The 21,864-nt window shown below is 40.0% G+C and overlaps 1 protein-coding gene across 2 annotated transcripts in view; it reads right to left on the bottom strand.

The window, feature by feature from the left end:
• Positions 1-21,864, bottom strand: part of LOC136677668 (NMDA receptor synaptonuclear signaling and neuronal migration factor-like) — a 135,962-nt gene that overhangs the window by 108,930 nt on the left and 5,168 nt on the right. For both annotated transcript variants that reach the window (XR_010796403.1, XM_066655262.1), the window contains exons 2-5: positions 7,689-7,750; positions 6,924-7,321; positions 5,483-5,795; positions 4,879-4,951 (exon numbers count right to left, since the gene is read on the bottom strand). Coding sequence is in view for 1 of the 2 variants with exons in the window: in XM_066655262.1 (XP_066511359.1) it covers positions 4,879-4,951; positions 5,483-5,795; positions 6,924-7,321; positions 7,689-7,750 (846 nt within the window). In the remaining variant the exon portion in view is untranslated. The remainder of the gene's footprint in view (positions 1-4,878; positions 4,952-5,482; positions 5,796-6,923; positions 7,322-7,688; positions 7,751-21,864) is intronic.

Below are 21,864 nucleotides of genomic sequence, written 5' to 3'. Positions count from 1 at the left end.
GGTTTCCTCCGGGTGCTCCGGTTTCCTGCCACAGTCCAAAAACACACGTTGGTAGGTGGATTGGTGACTCAAGGGTGTCCGTAGGTGTGTGTGTGTCTGTGTTGCCCTGTGAGGGACTGGCGCCCCCTCCGGGGTGTATTCCTGCCTTGCGCCCAGTGATTCCAGGTAGGCTCTGGACCCACTGCGACCCTGAATTGGATAAGCAGTTACAGATAATGAATGAATGTTTATGGGATGTTTAGATGCATGTTCACTGTAATGCTGGAGTGTTTGAAAACTAAAATTACAGTTTTATATTTGTCTCTTTTCTTTTTTTTGGGTAAAAAATTAACAAAACCGTTCAACTCAAATCTTATGATCCGATCCGAACCATTATTTTTGTGATCCGTTAAAACACTACTGTTAATATTCAGTAAAGTAATAGAGGGTATGTGGAATGTAACTCAAACAATGAAGTAGCACCAATGATAGCACTGCACGTTAGGGATAAGAAATACACAACAGCTCATTATCTGCATAGGTCCCAAAATAATCACGCCCTCATTCCTCTCACTGACTCAATTACACTGCTCTTGTAGATTTTGGAAAAATTGCCTGGTTGAACAAATTTCATTTGTTCACACACAGAATGCAGATTGTCATACATTAGCTGAATAAGTTCTTCTGCTCCCTCCTGGCTTGTCGGAAGAAACAAAGAACCACTTTCAAATTGAAGTGGCGCTAATCAAGCCAGCTGGAGTGGTTTTATTCAGCAGCATGGAGCTTGGCTTAGGAGCCAAACGCTACAACAGAATAACACCAGGACTGAACTCCAATTGAAATAACTGCCACCAAGTTATGCTGGCAGAGGAAAGGCTCCTGTTCTATTTCTGAGGATGTAGGTTATGACAAACCGCAAGAGTCGATGTACTCAACATGTTCTTCTGAAGCGTTCCTGACTAAACTTGGCATTCCTAAGCCTGTTAGACACAGTGGGAATAGTGTGTGTGGACGGATACTAAGGGGAGCTGAAGGTGATTTAAGGACACCATTGTAAACACAGCATCATATTACCTACAGGGAAATTAAGGAGAGGAAAAAGTGGAAAAATCTAAATGAGGGCATACACGAATATTGTAAGTTTTTAGAGCTTTGTCAGTGCCAAAGAACTTCGTGATCACGGGAGTATTTTCTGTAAAAGTGAGGACATTTGATTGATCCATTTAAATGCACTTCATTGGAATTCTGTTCAAATATTTCTCCTTTTCTTCTTAAAGATGGATTGAAATCTAGAAGTAGGAAAGTTCACAAAACAATGTCTGGAAGTGGGCAGCATTAGTATTAACATGTACTAACATTAGTACGTGTGTGGTTTTGGGAAGAGGGGGTTCACAGCACGAGGACACAGCACAGCACACGCAGTGAACAGTACCTCTCCATCAGTGCGGTGGCCTCCAGCTCTCTTTTCCTCCGCTTTCTCTCAGCAATTCCACGGAAAGCCCTGCCAGGACCGGTCATACTGTTAATGCAAATGGATATGTGTGTGTGTGTGTGTGTGTGTGTGTGGGTGTGTATGGAGGGCGGTTTAAGGTTAGTCAAGGAAAAATCAAGGGACTGTGTTGTTAAATCTGTGCCTAATCAACCACAAGTCAACATTCTCTCTCTCTCGCTCTCTCTCTCTCTCTCTCTCTCTCTCTCTCTCTCTCTTACACACACACACACACAAACACATATACACAGCCAGGTCTGTAGCAGAAAAACTGAGACAAAAACACCAGCGGGGAGATTCTGTTCAAAGAGGATGAAGAGTTTCACAGTGTGCGTGTGTGTGTGTGTGTGTGTGTGTGTGTGTGTGCACGCACGTGTGTGTGTATGCGCTTAAACTGTCTATCATATCTCACACACTGAAAGATTGGCTTTGACAGGGTGACAGAAAATATAGCCATCATCATTGACAGTCAATGTCAGAACCAAATCTTTGCTCTCGACAGATAAAGATAATGACAGCCCTGTGTGGTGTGTGTATGTGTGTGTGTGAGAGAGAGAGAGAGAGAGAGAGAGAGAGAGAGAGAGAGAGAGAGCAAGAGAGTGAGAGAGAGAGAGAGAGAGAAGGGGAGAACAGAAAGCGAGCATGAGAAAATTCCAGAGCAAGTGAGTGAGAGAGAGAGAGAGAGAGAGAGAGAGAGGTAGAAAGAGAGTGGAGAAGCAGTAGAGAGAGTGCAGGAAAGTAAGGGGTATGAGGGTTAATACAGACAGACTTTAGACCAAAAGTTTCAGCCAAAACTTGTGCGTTTTAGAAAGTGACAGACTGGTGACAGGCAGAGCACAGCAAGTGCAAATATAAGTGACTGACTTTTCTGGGTTATTCACAGCAGCTTCACTTGGGTCATCTTCACACTGTATAAAAACCATATTCGTCTACTAAATATACAACCGCTTTCTAGATTTAAAATATACCCTGAATATTTGGAGCTGGCAGCACCATTAGGTCCCATGTGATGTTTTATCAAAGGTTTTTGGTGCTACAAAAGCAGTGGCTAAGACTAATAACAAATAATAACCACTGCTCCAATACAGTTCATAAACTACACACATGTGCAAACTCTATGACCAAATTGGACTACAATATTAGACAGAAACTCTGCAGACATCTGCTCAGCCAAAGGCTTCTACTCTTCTGTGAAGGTTTTCAGTACCATATTAGAACATTGTGAGCTTTACTGAATGTGAGTACATTTTCACATAAAGAAAGATATATAAATAATAATAATAATAACTAAACTGCATTCAGCCACAGTAGTGGAGCCAGTTACTGAGTAATTATTTATGGATAAACAACACTATGCCAGCTTATCTAAAAGGTACTGGAAGATGCTCCATCACTTCAGAGACCACAGTTCTAGCACCCCACAGTCCAGTGCTGGGTTTTTTAAACTGTTTTTTAATGCTAGGCATTGAGCATGGTGATTATAAGTCTGTGGACAAATGGTGAAGGGTTTTCATTTCATGTTTCTGTGGATGATATGCAACACATACATCAGCAGTGCATGTACAAACGTACACAAACATTTGCAAATACATTGTACTTGTAAATATAATACCGACCAAGACAAGGAACTCAGATTAGTATTTGCCTATGATTATGTGGATGGACGTTCTAAAACAAAACCATGCAAATGTGAGTGTGACATAAAGGTGCTCTGCGCATTATATTACTAAACATTATGATGACATGTGATGATGAGAAGGCATACTCTTCTTTATAAAATCTCCAATTTACACTGTCATTTATCAGCTGTATTCCTTCATTCCTTCAAAGTAAAGAGCAGGTATGGTGCCTAAGATAATATTCCATCATAACTTCAAACACTCTGTGGTCTTTTTGGCAGAGGGGAGGGGGAAGGTCAGCAGGTAGCAGGAAGCAGGACAGTGGCACAGAGGGACAAAGGGGTAGAACTTGCTCAAACACTCAGTCAAGGAGAAAGAGTTACTCACGATATTCTGTTCAGCCAAAGGTTCAGAAAAGAGGGATGAGGCAGAAGAGAGAAAAATAAAGAGTCAGGTACGACAGGCCATCACCATTCATCACATAAAAACAAAAAGAACAGTGGACTGCTTTAGGAGATTCTCTGATTTAAAGCCAGTCAAGTGCACAGGGTGTTAAATCCTCCCTCATTCTTCATTAAATCATAGAACATTATATAATAGCATACGTTATGTGAAAAGTGCAGTTGTGTTTTCCCTAAAGGTACATTACATTCTCTTTTCCAGAAGGAGAATTGAATATTTGTAATATTTCATTATAGAACTATGTGTATAAATATATAAAAAAAATAAAAATAAAAGTCCTGAAGGTCCTGAATAGGTACAATAATGTTCTCTAAAGGTACTGAATGTGTACCAACACAGTGAGAGCAAAAAGTACCACCACAGTAACTGTTTTTCTGAGAGTGTAATAAATGTTAAGAGTTGGATCAGGCCCAAACTCCTTCCCTCAGCCCTGGGTATATCCTCCAAAATCACGTTACCTCCCTGACTTCACCTACTCTTGAGAGCATTTTGTATTTCAATTATCTACATATTTGGGTAAAAGGAATGAATAAAAAAAACATGCCACAAGAAACAATCAAATTACTCAATAACCGTGTGTACTATTACAAAGAATATAACTATTGTGAACTCTTTTTGTGGAAAACTGTGAAGCAGATTCCCAGTGAAGAAGCAGAAGAAGCTCCATGTATGTCGGTTGAATGCAGCTTGTTTTAGGGCATTTTAGAACACAGATTTTTCATTTTGGAAATAAAGTAATACAAATATCCTCGCTCAATATTAACAAGAAAAATCTAATCTGGCATTTAATCAAAAGCTGTCTGATCAAAGGATTACAGAAACATTAAAGTGTGTTCTGACTTCTGACTGTGGAGTGTTCTGTACACAACAAACAATGGCATATTAAGTGATACAACTAAGGGCTGAAAAAGGACAGCATGAACTATGTTTTCAGCACTTCAGAAGAAAGAAGGAACAAATGTTTATGTCAGGCGGAAGGAACAGATGATAGAGAGAGACAGAGAGAGAGAGAGAGAGAGAGAAGGGGATGAGAGTGGAGTGTCAGAAGTAGAAAGGAAGACAGTGGCTTAGCAGGGGGCTCAGCTTGTGGGGTCTGTCATTAAGTCATCTAGTGGGCAGGTGATAATTAAGCAGTCAGGCATACAGAAAGCCAGAGCGGGCCAAGAATAACCCAACTATACTATAAGCCAGAGAAAGAGAAAAAAAAGTCTGTCCTCCCACAACTCTGAGAGTGACTCTGGGTTCCTGAGCCAAGCCTAGTCCTGTAGGGCTGAAGTGAGAGCTGGCAGGACAGCAGGGTTTATTTTGGTAGTGTGATGATATACTCACGCTTGCATTGTGGTGGTTGCAGTCTGGAAGCTGAACATATTCTCTTTGGGGAACCAGTTGTTGGCCTGCTCCTCTGAAATTCAAAAAAAGGACACACATAGGATCTCTCAGTGCCAAAAAACACCATTGCCCCAAAGTTGTAACACGGAAGGAAAAAAGTAAAACATCCTCAAATTTGCATTTGAAAACATTTTGAATCATTCGTGTTTGTCAATCGATTAGAAAAAAATAAGCTAGTGTAGAGTAGCTGATGTGTTCAATAATGTAGAAAGAAAAATAGATATGGGGATTACTTAGGACACAGACGCAGAGAGGGACACACTTTTGTTTAAGAAAAAAACTTTAAGCTCTAATTTCTTATTAGGTGAAATTAAGATTTTGCCAGTATTTAAAGGGGCCAATCAAAATGTGCAACTGCAAACATGCATTCACTGGTGAGATATGGTTGTTTTTGATGAAAAAGTTCTGTCAATGAGTTTGACCATGGATAGGTAAACACATGGAAAACTGCTATACAAGTAAGTCAACCACGTGCCTACTGACAAAAAATGAGAAAATGCACAAAGCCCTTGTTTGTCTTTCACCTGTGTCTCCCTCCTCTCACCTCGTTCCTCTGCACACACCCGGTCCTCACTATACATCCTCTCCAGTTTTTTGCGATGTTTGCCTCCGTCTCGGGGGGATGTCTCCAGGTCTAGTGACCGCTGACTGCGGCAGGGCGGTCGGACACAGGCTGTACAGTCTGGAGTGCAGTACTCCTCCCTGGAGCCACTCCTTCTAGAACCCCAGTCCCGGATATTGTGGGCACTGCCCGAGCTCTGCAGGGGCTGTGAGTGGGGTGGGGCCTGCCCATAATGGTTGTGGCCATGGCTATGGTTTCCACGATTATGACTTCCCCGGTGATGGCTTCCACGGGCCTGGAAGGGTATTCAGATACTGCTATTTATTGTTCAATAATAAAAATGATTTGTTTTAACATGTTGATGTTAACCTCGTGTAGAATTTAAATTGTAACATTTTAAGCTATAATTGATATAGCACAAGGGCAGCACGGTGGCGCAGCAGGTAGTGTCGCAGTCACACAGTTTGGGGGTTCAAGTCCTGCTCCGGGTGACTGTGAGGAGTTTGGTGTGTTCTCCCTGTGTCCGCGTGGGTTTCCTCCGGGTGCTCCCTGTCCTCCCACGGTCCAAAAACACATGTTGGTAGGTGGACTGGCGACTCAACAGTGTCTGTAGGTATGAGTGAATATGTGTGTGTGTGTGTGTTGCCCTGTGAAGGACTGGTGCTCCCTCCAGTGTGTATTCCTGCCTTGTGCCCAGTGATTCCGGGTAGGCTCCGGTAAACACTGAACTACATAAGGGGTTACAGATAATGAATGAATGAATGAATGATATGAATGATATTATGTGGATTTATGGTTAAGAGGTTAGTTAAGTGATAGGTCTGTGTTAAGTTGCTCTCCAGCAGTTTAAAAATTATTTTACACAAAGACCTTGGTTTTGTCTTAGTTTGCTATGTTAGAGTGAAGAGTAAATTATTGTAGTAAAAACAAATAAAATTGATTATCATTTTATCACACATACACACACACAGACTCATTAATTCATTCATTGCCTATAACCGCTTATCCAGTTCAGGGGCGTGGTGGGTCCAGAGCCTACCTGGAATCACTGGGCGCAAGGCAGGAACATGCCCTGGAGAGGGGTGCCAATCCTTCACAGGGCAACACACACACTCACACATTCACTCACACCAACAGACACTTTTGAGTCACCAATCCACCTGCCATCTCTGTTTATGGACCGTGGGTAGAAACCAGAACACCTGGAGGAAACCCACGCAGACACGGGGGGAACATACCAAACTCCTCACAGAAAGTCACCCAGAGTGGGACTTTAACACCCACCTCTAGATCCCTGGAGCTGTGTGACAGTGACACTACCTGCTGTGCCACCCACTCACACACACATATTAACATATTTTTATATGAATATTCAATGCAGCGTAATTGAAAGCTGCCACTTTAATTTCTTGAATTCACTTGCCTGTGTTGAGCCCATGGGTCTGGGCTGCTCCATGGCCCCCTTCAGGACCTCAAGTTCCAGGCTCTCCTCACTCCCCCTTGTGGCCAGCATGCCACCCTCTTTGGTGATGGTGTAGACCCGCGGTTTTACTGAACCCTCTGCACACCGAGGCTGCTGCTGCTGGGGAGGCTGGTGCTGCTGCGGCTGGTCCTCAGAGGAAAGGTTACGCTCGGTGGAGAGCCGACGCTTGGAACTACAATGTGCCGGACTAGGAAGAGTGCCCGGCTGAAGCTGCTCTTGGCTAGGCTTGGCTCCTGAAGCTGTTCTTGAGTATGGATGCAGGTGGTTATTGTTGTGTAATCGGCTGATGTCTGGAGACTCTGCGTCTTGGCCAATGAAGGTGTCAGACAGCAGGTGATCTACAGGAGAGAGAGAGAGAGAGAGAGAGAGAGAGAGAGAGAGAGAGAAAGAGAGAGAGAGAAAGAAACTGAGTAAATCATCTTCAGAGATGAGTACCATCTTGGCAACAGTTGTTCATGCTTTAAGGAGCCAATAAAGCTCTTCTCTAATGAAAGAGAAATTGAAGAAGGCATGAGACTGGATGGTAAAATGGCTTTGGTTGTGAAGGTCATTTAAATGTTTTGGAGTTACAGCTCCGATTAAAACCCAACAGGAGTATTTAATTCCTGTTAACTCCTGCTATACATAAGTGCATTCATGGATGTTCGATATTCTTGCAAAGAAGGAAATAAAAAGAAAAAACAGGAAAAATATTTGTGTTCTAACCTGATCCGTTGCGGTTCTCAGGGTGTGTGTGGGACAGGTATTCTCCAAATGCTCGAGCTGCTCTAGAGAGAGGCATACATAGATCAAACTGAGGACATGCTCAACATGACACTGTTTACATGTTTACATATATTTTATGCATTTTTCTGAAATAAACCACTTTCATGTAACAGGTCAATAGTAGCTTCCAAGCTGTTGATACTTAGTAGCTCCCAAATGACAACAGGCACTGCCCAATCTCAAATAAACCAATGTTACACTGCCCACTAAATCACTTACAGAAACCTAAATACATGAATTTTATTTTGGTTTGGTTTGTTTTTAGTCTGTTCATACTCTGAATTCTGCAAAATACATATAACTGAGAATGTTAACAAAGGTGGAAAATAACTGTGGCCTTTATATTTTAATAATATAGCAAAATTATGAGAGTTGGACAACACCTGAACCCTCAGCCCTATATATACCCTCCAAACTCACGCGATGGACAAAGGTGCTCTCACCTCCGTCCTGTCTATCCAGTCCCATTTTATCACATTTCCAACTGGAGGCTCGGCTTCATGCACATTCCTAAGCCACACTAAATTCCTGCCCAAAAGTACATTGCCTCCCAGTTTCAGCCTTCAAGGGTGTTGTTCGTACTAGCCAATATCCAGTTAATATAGAAAATATCCAGCAAAACATACAGTTTTCAGTTTACAATGACTTTGAACACCTTCACACATGTTGAATGTAGGGCTGTGCCGTATCGTGTCATGTGCAAAATTTAATGCTAAAAAATTGTGATTATCATGATTTTCTGACTTGTTTACACATCTATCTATCTTTACACTTACATTGCGCTTTTCTACATACCCAAGGACGCTTTTACAATCCACACTGCTCAGAACACTCAATCCACACACACACTGGCAAGAAGCGGCAGCCAAATGCGCACAGCGTACTCTCAACCAGGTACGACCGTCCACCTGGAGGACTGCATCGGGCACTAGGGTTTCACCCAGGACAGAGTGCCAATCCATATCTGGGCACACACATTCACTCATACAAACAGACATTCATTCACATACACACTCATTCACTCATACACCAAGATATTTTATTAGAGAGGCCAATTCACCTACCCTCCATGTTTTTGGACTGTGGGAGGAAACCGGAGACCCCGGAGGAAACCCACGCAGACACGAGGAGAACATGGAAACCCCACCCAGATGGGACTTGAACCCGAGATCCCAGCACTGAGAGGCAAACGTGCTAAGCCACTAAGCCACTAAGCCACCGTGCAGCATCATTGCAGTTACACATAATATGGCACATATTAATTACGTCATTTAGACGTAAAAATTGGCTCCCAAATAGGACTGACTTCAGTCGTGTGGAGGTGGTTTGTAAATAAAACATCAATATTATAAATATGTTTTATACAATGTCAGAATCTTAGTAAGTTACTGTTGTTTACAAAATAAGCAAATGTTTCTTGTGAATATTTGAATTTGTTAGAGTTGTATTAAAATAAAATGTAATTAAATATAATTTGAATAAGAAATATAATATTCATTTAATATAATTAACATTAATATAACATCTATTTTGATGCAGTCATATATTCTTGAAATTAATAAAATTATTTTTAGTTTTTTTCATATCGCCAAAAATATCGTTATTGCCAAAATACCCTGAAATATCATGATATTATTTTAGGGCCATATCGCCGACCCCTAGTTGAATGTAAGATCATATGTAAAGGCTTTCATGGTTGTGGTAAACTGAAAAGGAGTTACTGCGAGTAGGCTGTAGCAGCAGCCGAAGTTATAGAGAAAACGACTAAATGTTGCACTAATCTTGTCTGTGTAACAATATCATTGCAGCATTCCAAAGGCTCCAGAAAGTTTTTGTCAACATATATCACTGTAACAGAGTAAATATTATCTTACTGCCCAGCAGTAATTCTTAGGTGAAAAAAAGATGCTGGGAATGACTGCTTAAAACATATTAGATGAACTTCAGCAGAAAAATCTCTGGAAATACAATCTGGTATGATTTGGGGCTCTTTCACAGTCTGCTCATTGTGTCACACAAGAGGAATAAACATGTCCGGACTGCACTTTTGCTTTATTCATAGATTTCATTAATAAGCGATTATGCCTCAGCTCCTTCACATTTTCACAGAATTGGTGGTCTGTCATTTCACACTTACACTTCAGTGTGTAATATAACAGGCTACTTTTATTACTACTCTTCTCAAAAGCCTATTTCCACCGTGTAAATACTGCATTGTGGAATCGCAGTCATGATCTCTTTATGGTACAATTTCCTCTACTGCTCTCTAGTGCATGGCAGTCCACAAGGTCCACAGAGTGGGACAGTACTGAGCTCTCCGCAGCCAGCAGAAAACTGCCCAGCTCAGCAAAATAAGGAAAACCAATAGAAGATAATGGCATGTGTCGTGGGTTCCTGTTTAAACTGGATGACCTGTCTGCCCACACATGGCTGTACGTGACGAAGGAAAGCCCCCATAACACACAGACCCGATTCAATAACAGGTTTACCCAATGGGGCGTGAATCAATAAATTGATTCTAGAAACAAGGAGTACTGCTTTGTCCAATCAGGTCACACAAAAGCATATGGTGGCTGTTTTAGTTAATGGCTAAAATAATGAATGCAGCTAGACTTAATGGATTGCAAACAGGACGATCCAATACAGTGGAGCTACAATATTCACTGGGCTGGAAAGGAGAGGCATGTTTTAAAGGGTATGTGATGGAATATAGATTTCTATCTTTTATTTTTTTAAATAAAGCTGTACACAATATGTAGCTGATGTTATTCCATCATCGTCTGTAACTCCTTATCCAATTCATGGTTGCTGTGAGTCTGGAATCCTTCACAGGGTGACACACACTCACAAATTCATACCTATGGACACTTTATAGTAGCCAATCTACCTACCAATGCGGGTTTATTGGACTGTGGGAGGAAACCTATGCGGACATGGGGAGAACACACCGAACTCCTCACAGACAGTCACATAGAGTGGAGGAACCCACAGGTTCAGTACCCTGTACTGTGTGACAGCGACATTACCTGTTGCACAACAGTGCCGCCCAAGTGGGAATCTGAGTTACCTGAATAAGTAACAAACATAAAACCAAGACAATCATGGTATGGTTATGGTAAAACAATTACTGTTAAATTAAAGGTTTTTACATGTTTTCTATTCATCTGTGGCGTAAAAGCAATGAGTAAATCACCTAGTCACACTGAACTCTGACTGCCTTTATAAAAAAATTGAACAATGGCAATGAAAAATGTATTGTTGCTGTTTGTAGTTATAAAATCTTAACAGAAATAATGATAAATCAACCTCCAAGAATAAAAGATAAAATACAAAAAACTAAATACAAGCCCAGCATTGGATCGCATTCAGGATCATCCAGTTTTTTAAATGTACACAACTCAAGAAAAATGAATGGAGAAGTGATTTATTTTTAAGGAAACCAGGCATAAGAGAGACTGAATTTACACAAGATGTGGAGGAAGGCTCATTACAGTGTGTCCTTGCTTTTATTCCTGCCTCACATCAAACACCAAGGTGAACTGTGCAGTTCAAGCCAAAGGAGGAACTATAGTAAATATGAATTATTACTTTGCTCAGGCCCTGTGACATGATATATGACCAGCATTAGTAGTAAATCCAGAATAGAGTGTGATTGCATGTATATTGTGTGTGGATGTGATGTAGCTGAGGGGTGTAATATATATATATATACATACACCACACACACACACACACAAACACACACACACACACACACACATACACACACACACACACACACACACACACACACACACACACACACACACACACACACACATATAAACTGTTTCATGTTGTTGTAAGAATTTACATGTTGTAGAATATCAGTAGGCTCAAGACAAACAGGACCAAAAGGGAAACACACTGTTCAGACAAACATTTCTTTGGTAATAAAGTTGTAAACCTCAATACAGTTCACACAGTAGAAAACTGAATGATATTATATCATTTCACATATTTGTAGAATGTGTTTCAGCATTGAATTCTCTCCCATTGTTGCTAGCACTGAATTCTGAAAAATGACTGCAGGGCCCACCAGGATGAACTATGTCCTCACTAAAAACAATCTTTCATTTCTATTCCCTTCCAGATGCTTTTCTGTGGTTCAACCCAATGACCTCACACCAAACGCCAGAGAAATGCATAATGCATCACAGAAGCATGCGCATGCATATGTTCTCCAGATTTATCATCTGCAGCATCTCTGCAGCCTCAGAAACATCTGCACATTCCTCCAGTGCTCTCCTTCTGTTTTCTTCTGTTCAAAAGCTCGACATTTCAGTTATAATTGCTTTCATCCTGTGCTGTGGAACATGTGCAAACTGTTTCCTTCAGTTTCTCTCCCTTTCACACATAATACTAATGACAATACCTTCCCACACACACACACACACACCTCCTGGAGGCACATATTCCATATACCAAAACACATATTCATTCACACACATGCGCATGTGCAAACTCGCACACACACACACACACGGAAATTAATGCAAATTGACATTCAGAACTTCTAATCGACATAATCTTGTCTAAATTGATTATATCAACTATTTTTATTCTGTTGTGTACCCACTGTGTGTTCAAGAACTGTCTCTTTAAAACCACGCCACCGAGCTGTAGTCACGTGATACTGCCCCTATCTGCAACATGGAAGCAACTGACCAAGCGACTCTAGACGCTCGTACAAAAGAAAAACAGTGTCTATGATATGGATGTGCTGTGTTTTGACTATAATTAAGACGACAGTGCTCAAAAAGTAGCTACCAGCAACATTAGAAAAAATATCCCAGCTTTAATACTGGAGAATATTTACAGTCCAAGCCGCGTCACTGAACTATGAGGGTCTTAAATACAAAAACAAATTAATCGTTCATTTGTAATTGTGGTAAAATTATTAATCGTGATACCGATTTGTGCTCATATCGCCCAGCACTATTCTACATATTAACTACTTTCACACACATGCTAGTTTCTGTGCACTACTAGGACTTGTGGTTATACGTTAATAAAATAAAAAGATGATGAGGAATAACAGTGTAGTGCTTTTCAAGCAATTTAATTACGTAACAGAAGTCAGAAACCATCATTATTTTTCTTTCCAGATAAGATACTGATCAATTTCTCAGAGCTAGAAAAAACAAAAACATTTTTTTAGCATTTAATCTTCAACCTTCGCCATTTGTCTTCCATTCATTTTGGGAGACTTCACAAAAAGACTTTCAATTTTTCTAGGAAATCTTTGAAGATTTTAAAGAATTCAAGGAATACACATCTCTAAATGAAGTCACAGAAGGTGGCTCCATTCTGCTTTCCACAAGATGAATAATTCCAATTACATCAAACGCACCAGATTATTACCTCATACCCCACACCTCAGATACAGGGACAGGTGAGGTGCTCTAGTTTTCCTTTTCTCAGTAATGGCTTCCAGACTGTTACACATCATTTCAGATTCATAGTGCTGAGTCTTCTCACAGGAGAAGGGTGACAGAAACACCACTGGATTTGTTTTTCAGATCTGAAACCAGAGATAAGCTTGATTTTCTCCCGTCTCTCAGAGATGAAAGCTTTAAGTACTGTTTATCTGATGATAGTGGTTTCAGTGGTCTGTCAGGAGTCCCATTTTTCAATAACTTTAAATCTTTCAGCCTCGTTTTGCTTTTACAGGTTTTCCCCTTTGACTTCCTACAGCAAGTGGATTATCCTATATTTAAACTCTTGAAACCTGATTCACTTTTCAGAACAGAATATAAGCATGAACAAAATAACAGCTGCTCTATATATTATACAAATATAAGCAACACATTGTTGCCCCCGAAAATGTGTGTAAACAATCCCACAAACATTCACAAAGCTAAAACTGTCAGCGGCAATCACACACACACATAATTTTCTGGCTGTAGGCAGATTGCTCTTTGTGGATGCTTTCAATAATTAAACACTAGCCAGCACGTGCTTATAACGTGGTCTCTCTCTCTCTCTCTCTCTCTCTCTCTCTCATCCAAACAGGAATCATGTTGGAGAGGTACACTAGGAACAAATTGTGAGTAGAGAACTCTGTAAAAGATAAGACAAATTAGTAGAGTACCTGTGTGAACATGCCTTTGGCCCATAATATTTTTACCCTTTAAGGCGATTTATAAGTAAAATTATTTCTCAATGCTGTTGCTGCATTTATTTTGACAACAACCTCACTAACAATGTTTGTGTTACAAATTACAATTGGGAGCAAGAAGAAATGTCTTAGCTGCTCTTTATATTTCAAATAAACAAATCAATAAGCTATAAATTGCATTGAGAATGTGTGTAAGTTTGAATCCAACAATAAAAATAATTTTACATAGTGATATAAGATATGGTACCACACAAAGTTTAAATTCCACAAGTCAGTAATAAAGCAGTAATTCATTCATTCATTCATTCATTATCTGTAACTGCTTATCCAGTTCAGGGTCGTGGTGGGTCCAGAGCCTACCTGGAATCATTGGGCGCAAGGCAGGAACGAACCCTGGAGGGGGCGCCAGTCCTACACAGGGCAACACAGACACACACACACACATTCACTCACACCTACAGTCCCTTTTGAGTCGCCAATCCACCTACCAACGTGTGTTTTTGGACTGTGGGAGGAAACCAGAGCACCCGGAGGAAACCCACGCGGACACGGGGAGAACACACCAACTCCTCACAGACATTTAAAGATTTAAATACCAAGTATTGAGGCCCATCTGCTACTGTACACAAGAAAGCAGCATTCTAAAATTAATACCCAGCACAGGCAGACTTCAGGAGGTTCTAAAGGGTTAAATGGTATTACTACAATCAGAACATTTTTGCTGTGAAAATGTACAAAACACTTACATTCTTTCCTCTGCAGCTCTCTCACATACACACACTTTCTTCCCCACTATCTCGCTCTCCTCTCAAGCCCTTGTACTGTCTGCTCTGTTTGAGTGCTTCATCTGGGAGCACCTCGCATGTTTTCATCCATGTGACAGAGGCAGAGAAGGAAAAAGAGGCGGACAGAAGGAGGTAAAAACAGCAGGGAATGGAGGAGTGGGCTGCTGAAAGAGTGAGAAACTAGGAAGACAGCTATGCTAGACAGTTTCAGAGAACTGACATAGACAGTGAGGTAGGAGAATGAGCTGTACAAACACAAGAGGGTTTAAGGAGCATAATTCCAGCTGTACATTCAGAGTCCACTGCACACTCAGGTAAAAGAAGGGCTGGGCAATACAGAAGAATAATCTTTTCAAGGTTCCTCAAAAACACTAAAATGTACTTTGGGCTATACATTGTATTGTCATTAAGCTCGCTTCCGCTTCTAATGGCTACAAGGTGTCTCATTAAGAATAACCGTATATCTTGTATTTCTAGCCTTTGACAAAACGGAGCAAAAATGCATTGATGTTTAAAAACAATTATCAACAACCTAAACTGCTATGATTTTTTTCAAAATTTCATTGTGGGTTAGAGCCCCGCTCTGGGTGAGTGCCTTTGAGGAGTTTGGTGTGTCTGTGTGGGTTTCTTCTGGTTGCTTTGGTTTCCAACCACAGTCCAAATACAAGTGATAAGAGAAGTGTTAAATGAATTGGCTACTCAAAAGTGTCCATAGATGTGAGTAGGTGTGAGTCACCCTGTGAAGGGCTGTATCCTCTCCAGGGTGTGTTCCTGCCTTGTGATCAGTGATTCTGGGTAGGGGTGATTCCCCACTATTTGCTAGCTCTCCAATCTGTTTGCGTGCTCAAACCTGGTCTAATGTGTTTACAAAGCCCCAGTGTCAGTAAATGGGCAAAAAACAAAGTGCCTTGGTCTGGTATGCTAGGCTTTCTCTCACTCTCCTCGCAGAGAAAAGCATATAGAGTATTTGAGACAACAATTTGAGACCTCTAAATGTTGAAAACCATGAACACGAGATGAGGATAATACTCTATTCCTGCTCCATAGGTGGGGAATATTTACATTTTTTTGCTCTTTCACTTTATTTACAGTGGAAATTGATGCGACCTGAGCTACAAATGAGTTTCTGTGGTAATTCAAACAGTAAATAAATACTAGCAGATATGTTCAATTTCAGCCACTTACAAACAGTAGTTTATTTCCTCAATTATACCATTCCACCTTAAAAGCACTAAAAAGACCATTTCTCCACAGTCGAAGATGTTCCCTTTATATCCAATGAAACCGGATGAATGTTGCTCTCTAAAAACAAGTTTTATAAACATATTCTTTATTATAAAATCAAAATGTATCCCAGTGATGACAAAACAACCCCACTTTACACACCACTAGCCAAATGCATCTTGTTAGAGAGTAGAAAGGCTTTGCATGGTGACACAGGAAATTCACAAGCATGCAAGAGCCAGATATGGACACAGAAAAAAGCACATACACATAAGCACACAACCACCCACACACAAGCTTTATAACTGTACACTCTGTGCCCCTATCAGAGCAGTGTACTAACTAGTTCATTGAGTATGAGAGGAATCCTTCAGTGACTTCAGTCTTACCTCCATCTGCCACATCAGTAACATATGGTACTGATGATAGCCACAGGGTAAGTTTTTATACAACTTATTTCCAAAAACAAAAACAACAGCGTATAAGATTATTCAGATCCTTAGAATTTCAATCACTAATTTACTCAGTAATAGGTAGAGCTTTGAGCTGTTCCTGTTGTACTTCTACTCAAATGATTATTTGGGAAGGTACTTTTACCCAAGCAGTTTTTGGTGGCATTTTTTTTTGTTAAACAATAGCTTTCCCTAAGTTAGATTTAGGTCATAGTTCCTGAACCAAAGGTGAGTATAGCACCTATACTCAGGTCTGCCTGGAAAGGGAACAAAGTGGTCTTCAAGGGGGGGGGGGGTAGTGGGATATCAAGGGCACTATGTAAGAGAAATCAATGAACACATTCAGAGTATCAGAAGATAAATATTCTTAACAAAAGCCATGCAAATAGATTTACCAATTATATATTTTAATATTTCCTCATAAAGGGATGTTTAAAATGAAAAAAAAAATATTCCTGTGGGTGGGTTTCCATGCATTCTAGAGATAAAAAGGATATACAAGCACAATAGCAGTGCGAGTTAAGCTCTGTATAAAGATGAATGTGAACCTGCAGAAGCTCAGACTGTAGCCACCAGCAGCCTGCTGTCCTGCATCAAGCTAATTCATTAAAAAGCACAGTTTGTTCCTCTGAGCCCCAGCTTGGCCATACGCCGTGTCTACGTGTGACATGACCTCTTTCTCTTCTCTCCTCCTCCTCCTCCTTCTCACACACTCACACCTTCTCTCGCTCTTCTCTGCTAATCCCTCGCTCCACACATCCATAAATGAGCAGCAGGACAAGCTGAACTGTCAAACAGCACGCTGCCTCATCTGATCTCCTGGACTTCTCGTTCCTACACTCTCCCACTCCACTCTCTCTCTCTCTTCTCTCTCACACGTTCTCTCATCCTGTTTCCCTCTTATTTTCTACTCTATTTTTTCACTCTATTTCTTTCTACTCATTGGTGTCTCTCTATGTCCACTATTTTTCTTCTTGCCCTACCTTTTTTCTCTCCCTCAGATATTTTTCTTTTCATTTTCTACTTTTTCTGTTTCACTCTTGACTTTCTGTGCTTCCCTTTCCTTTGTATTTAGTTTAGTATTTCTCTTAAATGTACTGCCCTTTTTTACTACTTCTTGCTTTTTTTCTCAACACTGTAATGTTTCAAATGCCTCCTCCTTGTTTTAAAATTACCACTCACTGTCACACAGCTGTCTGGAGTTTGGTGTGTTCTCCCTGTGTCTGTGCGGGTTTCCTCTGGCTGCTCTGGTTTCCTCCCACACTCCACAAATACACGTTGGTAGGTGGATTGGCGACTCAAAAAGTGTCCATGCGTGTGTGTCGCTCTACGAAGGACTGGTTCCCCGTCCAGGAGAAAATCTGCATAAAAATCTGCATAATTCAACTGCTATGTCATAATTAAAAATGTCATGTACATGAAGTTACCAAGTCTATAGCTGAATTCACTTATCTCCAAATGTTTGAGTTTCTAGTGCCATTCAAGCACAGAACCTTGCACATCACTCTTGAAAATCTTATTTACAAAGCGATTCTTTAAACAGTCACACAAGTTGGCACATCCAGAAAAAGAGTGGTACATTTAAACAATCTCATACATAATGTGACAAAAACAATAATAATAGCACAATATTTCCAAAATAGTTGCCAAAGTTTTTTTTTTTTTTCACCCTGAGAGATGTATTAATCACCTCATTTGCCCTCATGCCACCAATAAACATTATTAATTTGTTAGTTGGTGTTATTATTCATAGCACTCTTACATAAGGCAAGAGACAGCACACCATTAGGAGGGAGTATCCAGCTTGTCACAAAGAACACATAATCCTGACCATGTGCATCACCCCGACACATACACAATGTTAATTACATGCTTAATCTGAACCACACTACCACTTCTAAACAATCACGGACAGCTTCATCCTTTCATTAGCATAATTACTGTACATTCAGCTATTTACAAAAATACCTCCACCCTTCATAGTTATCTCACCAGCTTATCAGTGTATCTTAAGACATGTCGATAATTCTCTCACTCACAGAGCAATGATTGCTTTTGATACACTTTTCATTACTCTTTTTAAGTTATATAACCTCTAAAGGCCAAAGAATATTCAAATTTCGCATGTACTTATACTGTGAATTTAAAAATATATGAAAACAAAGCATATAGGCTACAGAACAATGCTTCCAATATCTGTATGATGACAGAACACTGACACAAAAGACCTGTGTTAGGTAATAATCAATTTATCATTGTAAAAGTCCACAGTCCCGTACAATATCATTGACTAAAATATTGTCATCATTTATTGATTTATCTCTTTCAAAACATATAAAGACAATAGTAATCATATAAACAGATATAAATGAACTTATAAATGTGCTATGTTAATATGATATCTGACATTACTGTTTGGCAAAGCATAGAATAGACAACAACATGCAAAATGCCACCTGTTACAGTGGAGTTTTTGACATCCTCAGACTACAGCTTTAAGTTCCAGACAACAGATCTGGGTCTACTGAATAAACACAGTCATGTCCCAACTCTAGTAAAAATTAACATCAGATGAAAGGACCTCAGACAAAAAAAAATAGGCTAAGCCCCCAGACACATCACAGTGTCATGGACAAACTGAAAATAAAATATATTACAACTGCAAAACAGATCTATTATCAGGTTCTAATAATAATATCTTTAACTCACATAATATTATTGTTTTCTTCAGCCACTCCATTATTCATTCATTGACTATAAATCACTTATCCAGTTAAGGGTCGTGGTGGGTCCAGAGCCAGCCAATCACTGGGCGCAAGGCCCCTGGAGGGGGCGCCAGTCTTTCACAGGGCAACACACACTCACATATTCATTCACACACTGACACCTATGGACAATTTTGAGTTGTCAATCCACCTACCAATGTGTGTTATCGGACCGTGGGAGGAAACAAGAGCACCCGGAGGGAACAGACCAAACTCCTCACAGACACTCACCCAGAGTGGGACTTGAACCCACAACCTCCAGGTCCCTGGAGCTGTGAGACTGTGACACTCCCTGCTGCGCCAAATAAAAATTAAAAAGCAATGTTCTCAGTTTAAACACATAGCACTGATATTCTCCACTAGCACAGGCTAATGGAACCGAGGTTTCCAGTGTTTTCTTCAGCAACTATTTAAATACAAAATTACACGAAAGCACATATTCAACTGCAGTTTGTACAAATGGAACAAATGCTTAAAGCAAAGGATCAAGCTTTGCTGTCATATTATGTTGATATGATTCATCTACTACTAATAACAGTCTAATACCAGCTGACATTTCAACACGCAGTCTTACAGTTATTTGCATAACAATACACACTTGTCACTATCCAACATTATATAGGCCATACACGTTTTACTACCATTCTTTTTCTGGATTGTGGGAGAGCAGATTGGGATGAATAAATTACAAATGGAGCTCCAATTAATGTTTGGCTCATAGCGTAAGTAGTTTTACTATTTTCTTCTTCTTAATTTATGTCTGAAATGTACACAATATGTCCCAATATTTGTGGTGACTTTGTGTGAATTCAACTGATTTAAGTTGCACTCATTGCTGAAACAGGTGTACAACTGAGCATGCGCAGCTTGTTTAATGGCCAGAGAAAACCACTGACCAATAGTATGGATGCTCTGGAGCATGCACATCTGAGCCTAAGGTCACCATACCCAGTTCCACATGTAGGCTACAGGGGTACAAAGACCCTAGGCACTGGTCTGTTCAATAGTTAGTCTGTGCTGCGCCACCCAAAACCTGAGGGATAAGCAGAAATTTTTGATCCAAAACTAATCATCCAACATCAGTGCCTGACCTCAATAATGTTCTAATGGCTGAGTGCCATTAAATCCTCATAAAAAGTGTTCCCACATCTAGTCTAAAGCTATCCCACTTTAGCAGAATGTGTCACTTGAGCAAAAGGGGCCAATCTCCTATTTCTCACACTGTTACCTCTAACTGTAAGAAATCGAGCATCAAGTATATATACCAATTTATTATAAACATAATCAATATTCAATGCCATATCTTTTGTGGCAGTTTAGAATACATAGATATGCATTACTACTTCTCAAATTTCTCTTCAGCCTTGACAATCTATTATAAGCATTACAAGTAACTTTGAGACCTTAGAAGATATTAAAGTAGCTCTGCACACTGGCCAAATATAATTACCACCATTAGTGTGGTATAAATAATATTAAGGAGTGGAGAAAGTATGTTATTAAATGACTCTCGTGTACATCAGCCATTAATGCTTGCACTGTGATATTATTATTTTCTTGTCTTGAAATTTGGGAGTAATAATCCCTGATCAATTCTGACATTAAAGGCAACAATTGTAATCAAAAAAACTTTTTTTATATAAAACTCAGACGATGTTTCCACACCATTTGCTAGCTCTCCAGTCTGTCTGAGCACTGAAAACCAATCTAATGTGTTTAAGAAGCCACAGTGTCAGTCGGTATGCCAGGCTTTCTCTCTCTGTCTGCTGATGGCAGAAACAATAATGGGAGGATTTTAGACAGCAAATAGACCTCCAAACATTAAAAAGCATTAACCAAGAAGAGGATACTGCTCTATTCCTGCTCCATGGGTGAGGAATATTGACTTCTGAATATTGACTTGTTTTCTGCTGTTTTGGATCACTTACTGAGGCTGCACAAAGTTTCTACTAGTTCAACTTTGGCCACATACAAACAACAGTCGTTTTTTCCCTCAAACATACCATTTCACCTTGAAAGTTGAGGAGCTTCAGATTGTAACAAACCAGAGAGAACTGTGTTTCCCCACAATCGTAGATGTTCCCTTTAACAAATACACGTTTGCTGATATAACACATTATGATAAACATAACCATGAGGTTTTGTTTTTGCATTGTGTAAGATCAGGCAATCAAAAGAACAATGTATTATACCTGAAGATTTCATTTTCTCACTTCCTGGAACCCATCACAACCTCAACATCATGAATTAAAGAAAAAATAAACACCAGTTTCTTGAAAGTCAGCAATGTCGTGTCAGAATGTTACTCTATTTGAGTAAGGACCTCACATAGTGATGACCCTTTGGTATAACTTTACACTTACCACTATGTTACATCATAGAGAGAGAGAGAGAGAGAGAGAGAGAGAGAGAGAGAGAAATAGTATCCTTAGCTTGCTCTATATGTTACCTGTAAATAAAAGATGTCCAATGATGTAAGCAACCATTTCCAGCAGTTAGCACACCCTCTTATCCAGAGCGACTGACAAATAAACATAATCATCTTATTCTCCAATTCTCACCAATACAAAATATGATTAGTGTCCAAATATCACTGAACTAAGATACAAGGTTGGTGTAACTTTTATTTTCTGACCATTGAGACTACTACTAATGCAGGTTTTTACTAAACAGCACAGTGCAGTATGGGTACTAGTCTGACTAGTGTCAGCCATTGTACATGGGCTGTAC

Source organism: Hoplias malabaricus, chromosome Y (assembly GCF_029633855.1).
Source record: "Hoplias malabaricus isolate fHopMal1 chromosome Y, fHopMal1.hap1, whole genome shotgun sequence".
NCBI lineage: Eukaryota > Metazoa > Chordata > Actinopteri > Characiformes > Erythrinidae > Hoplias > Hoplias malabaricus.
This window is presented reverse-complemented; position numbering and strand designations above follow the sequence as displayed.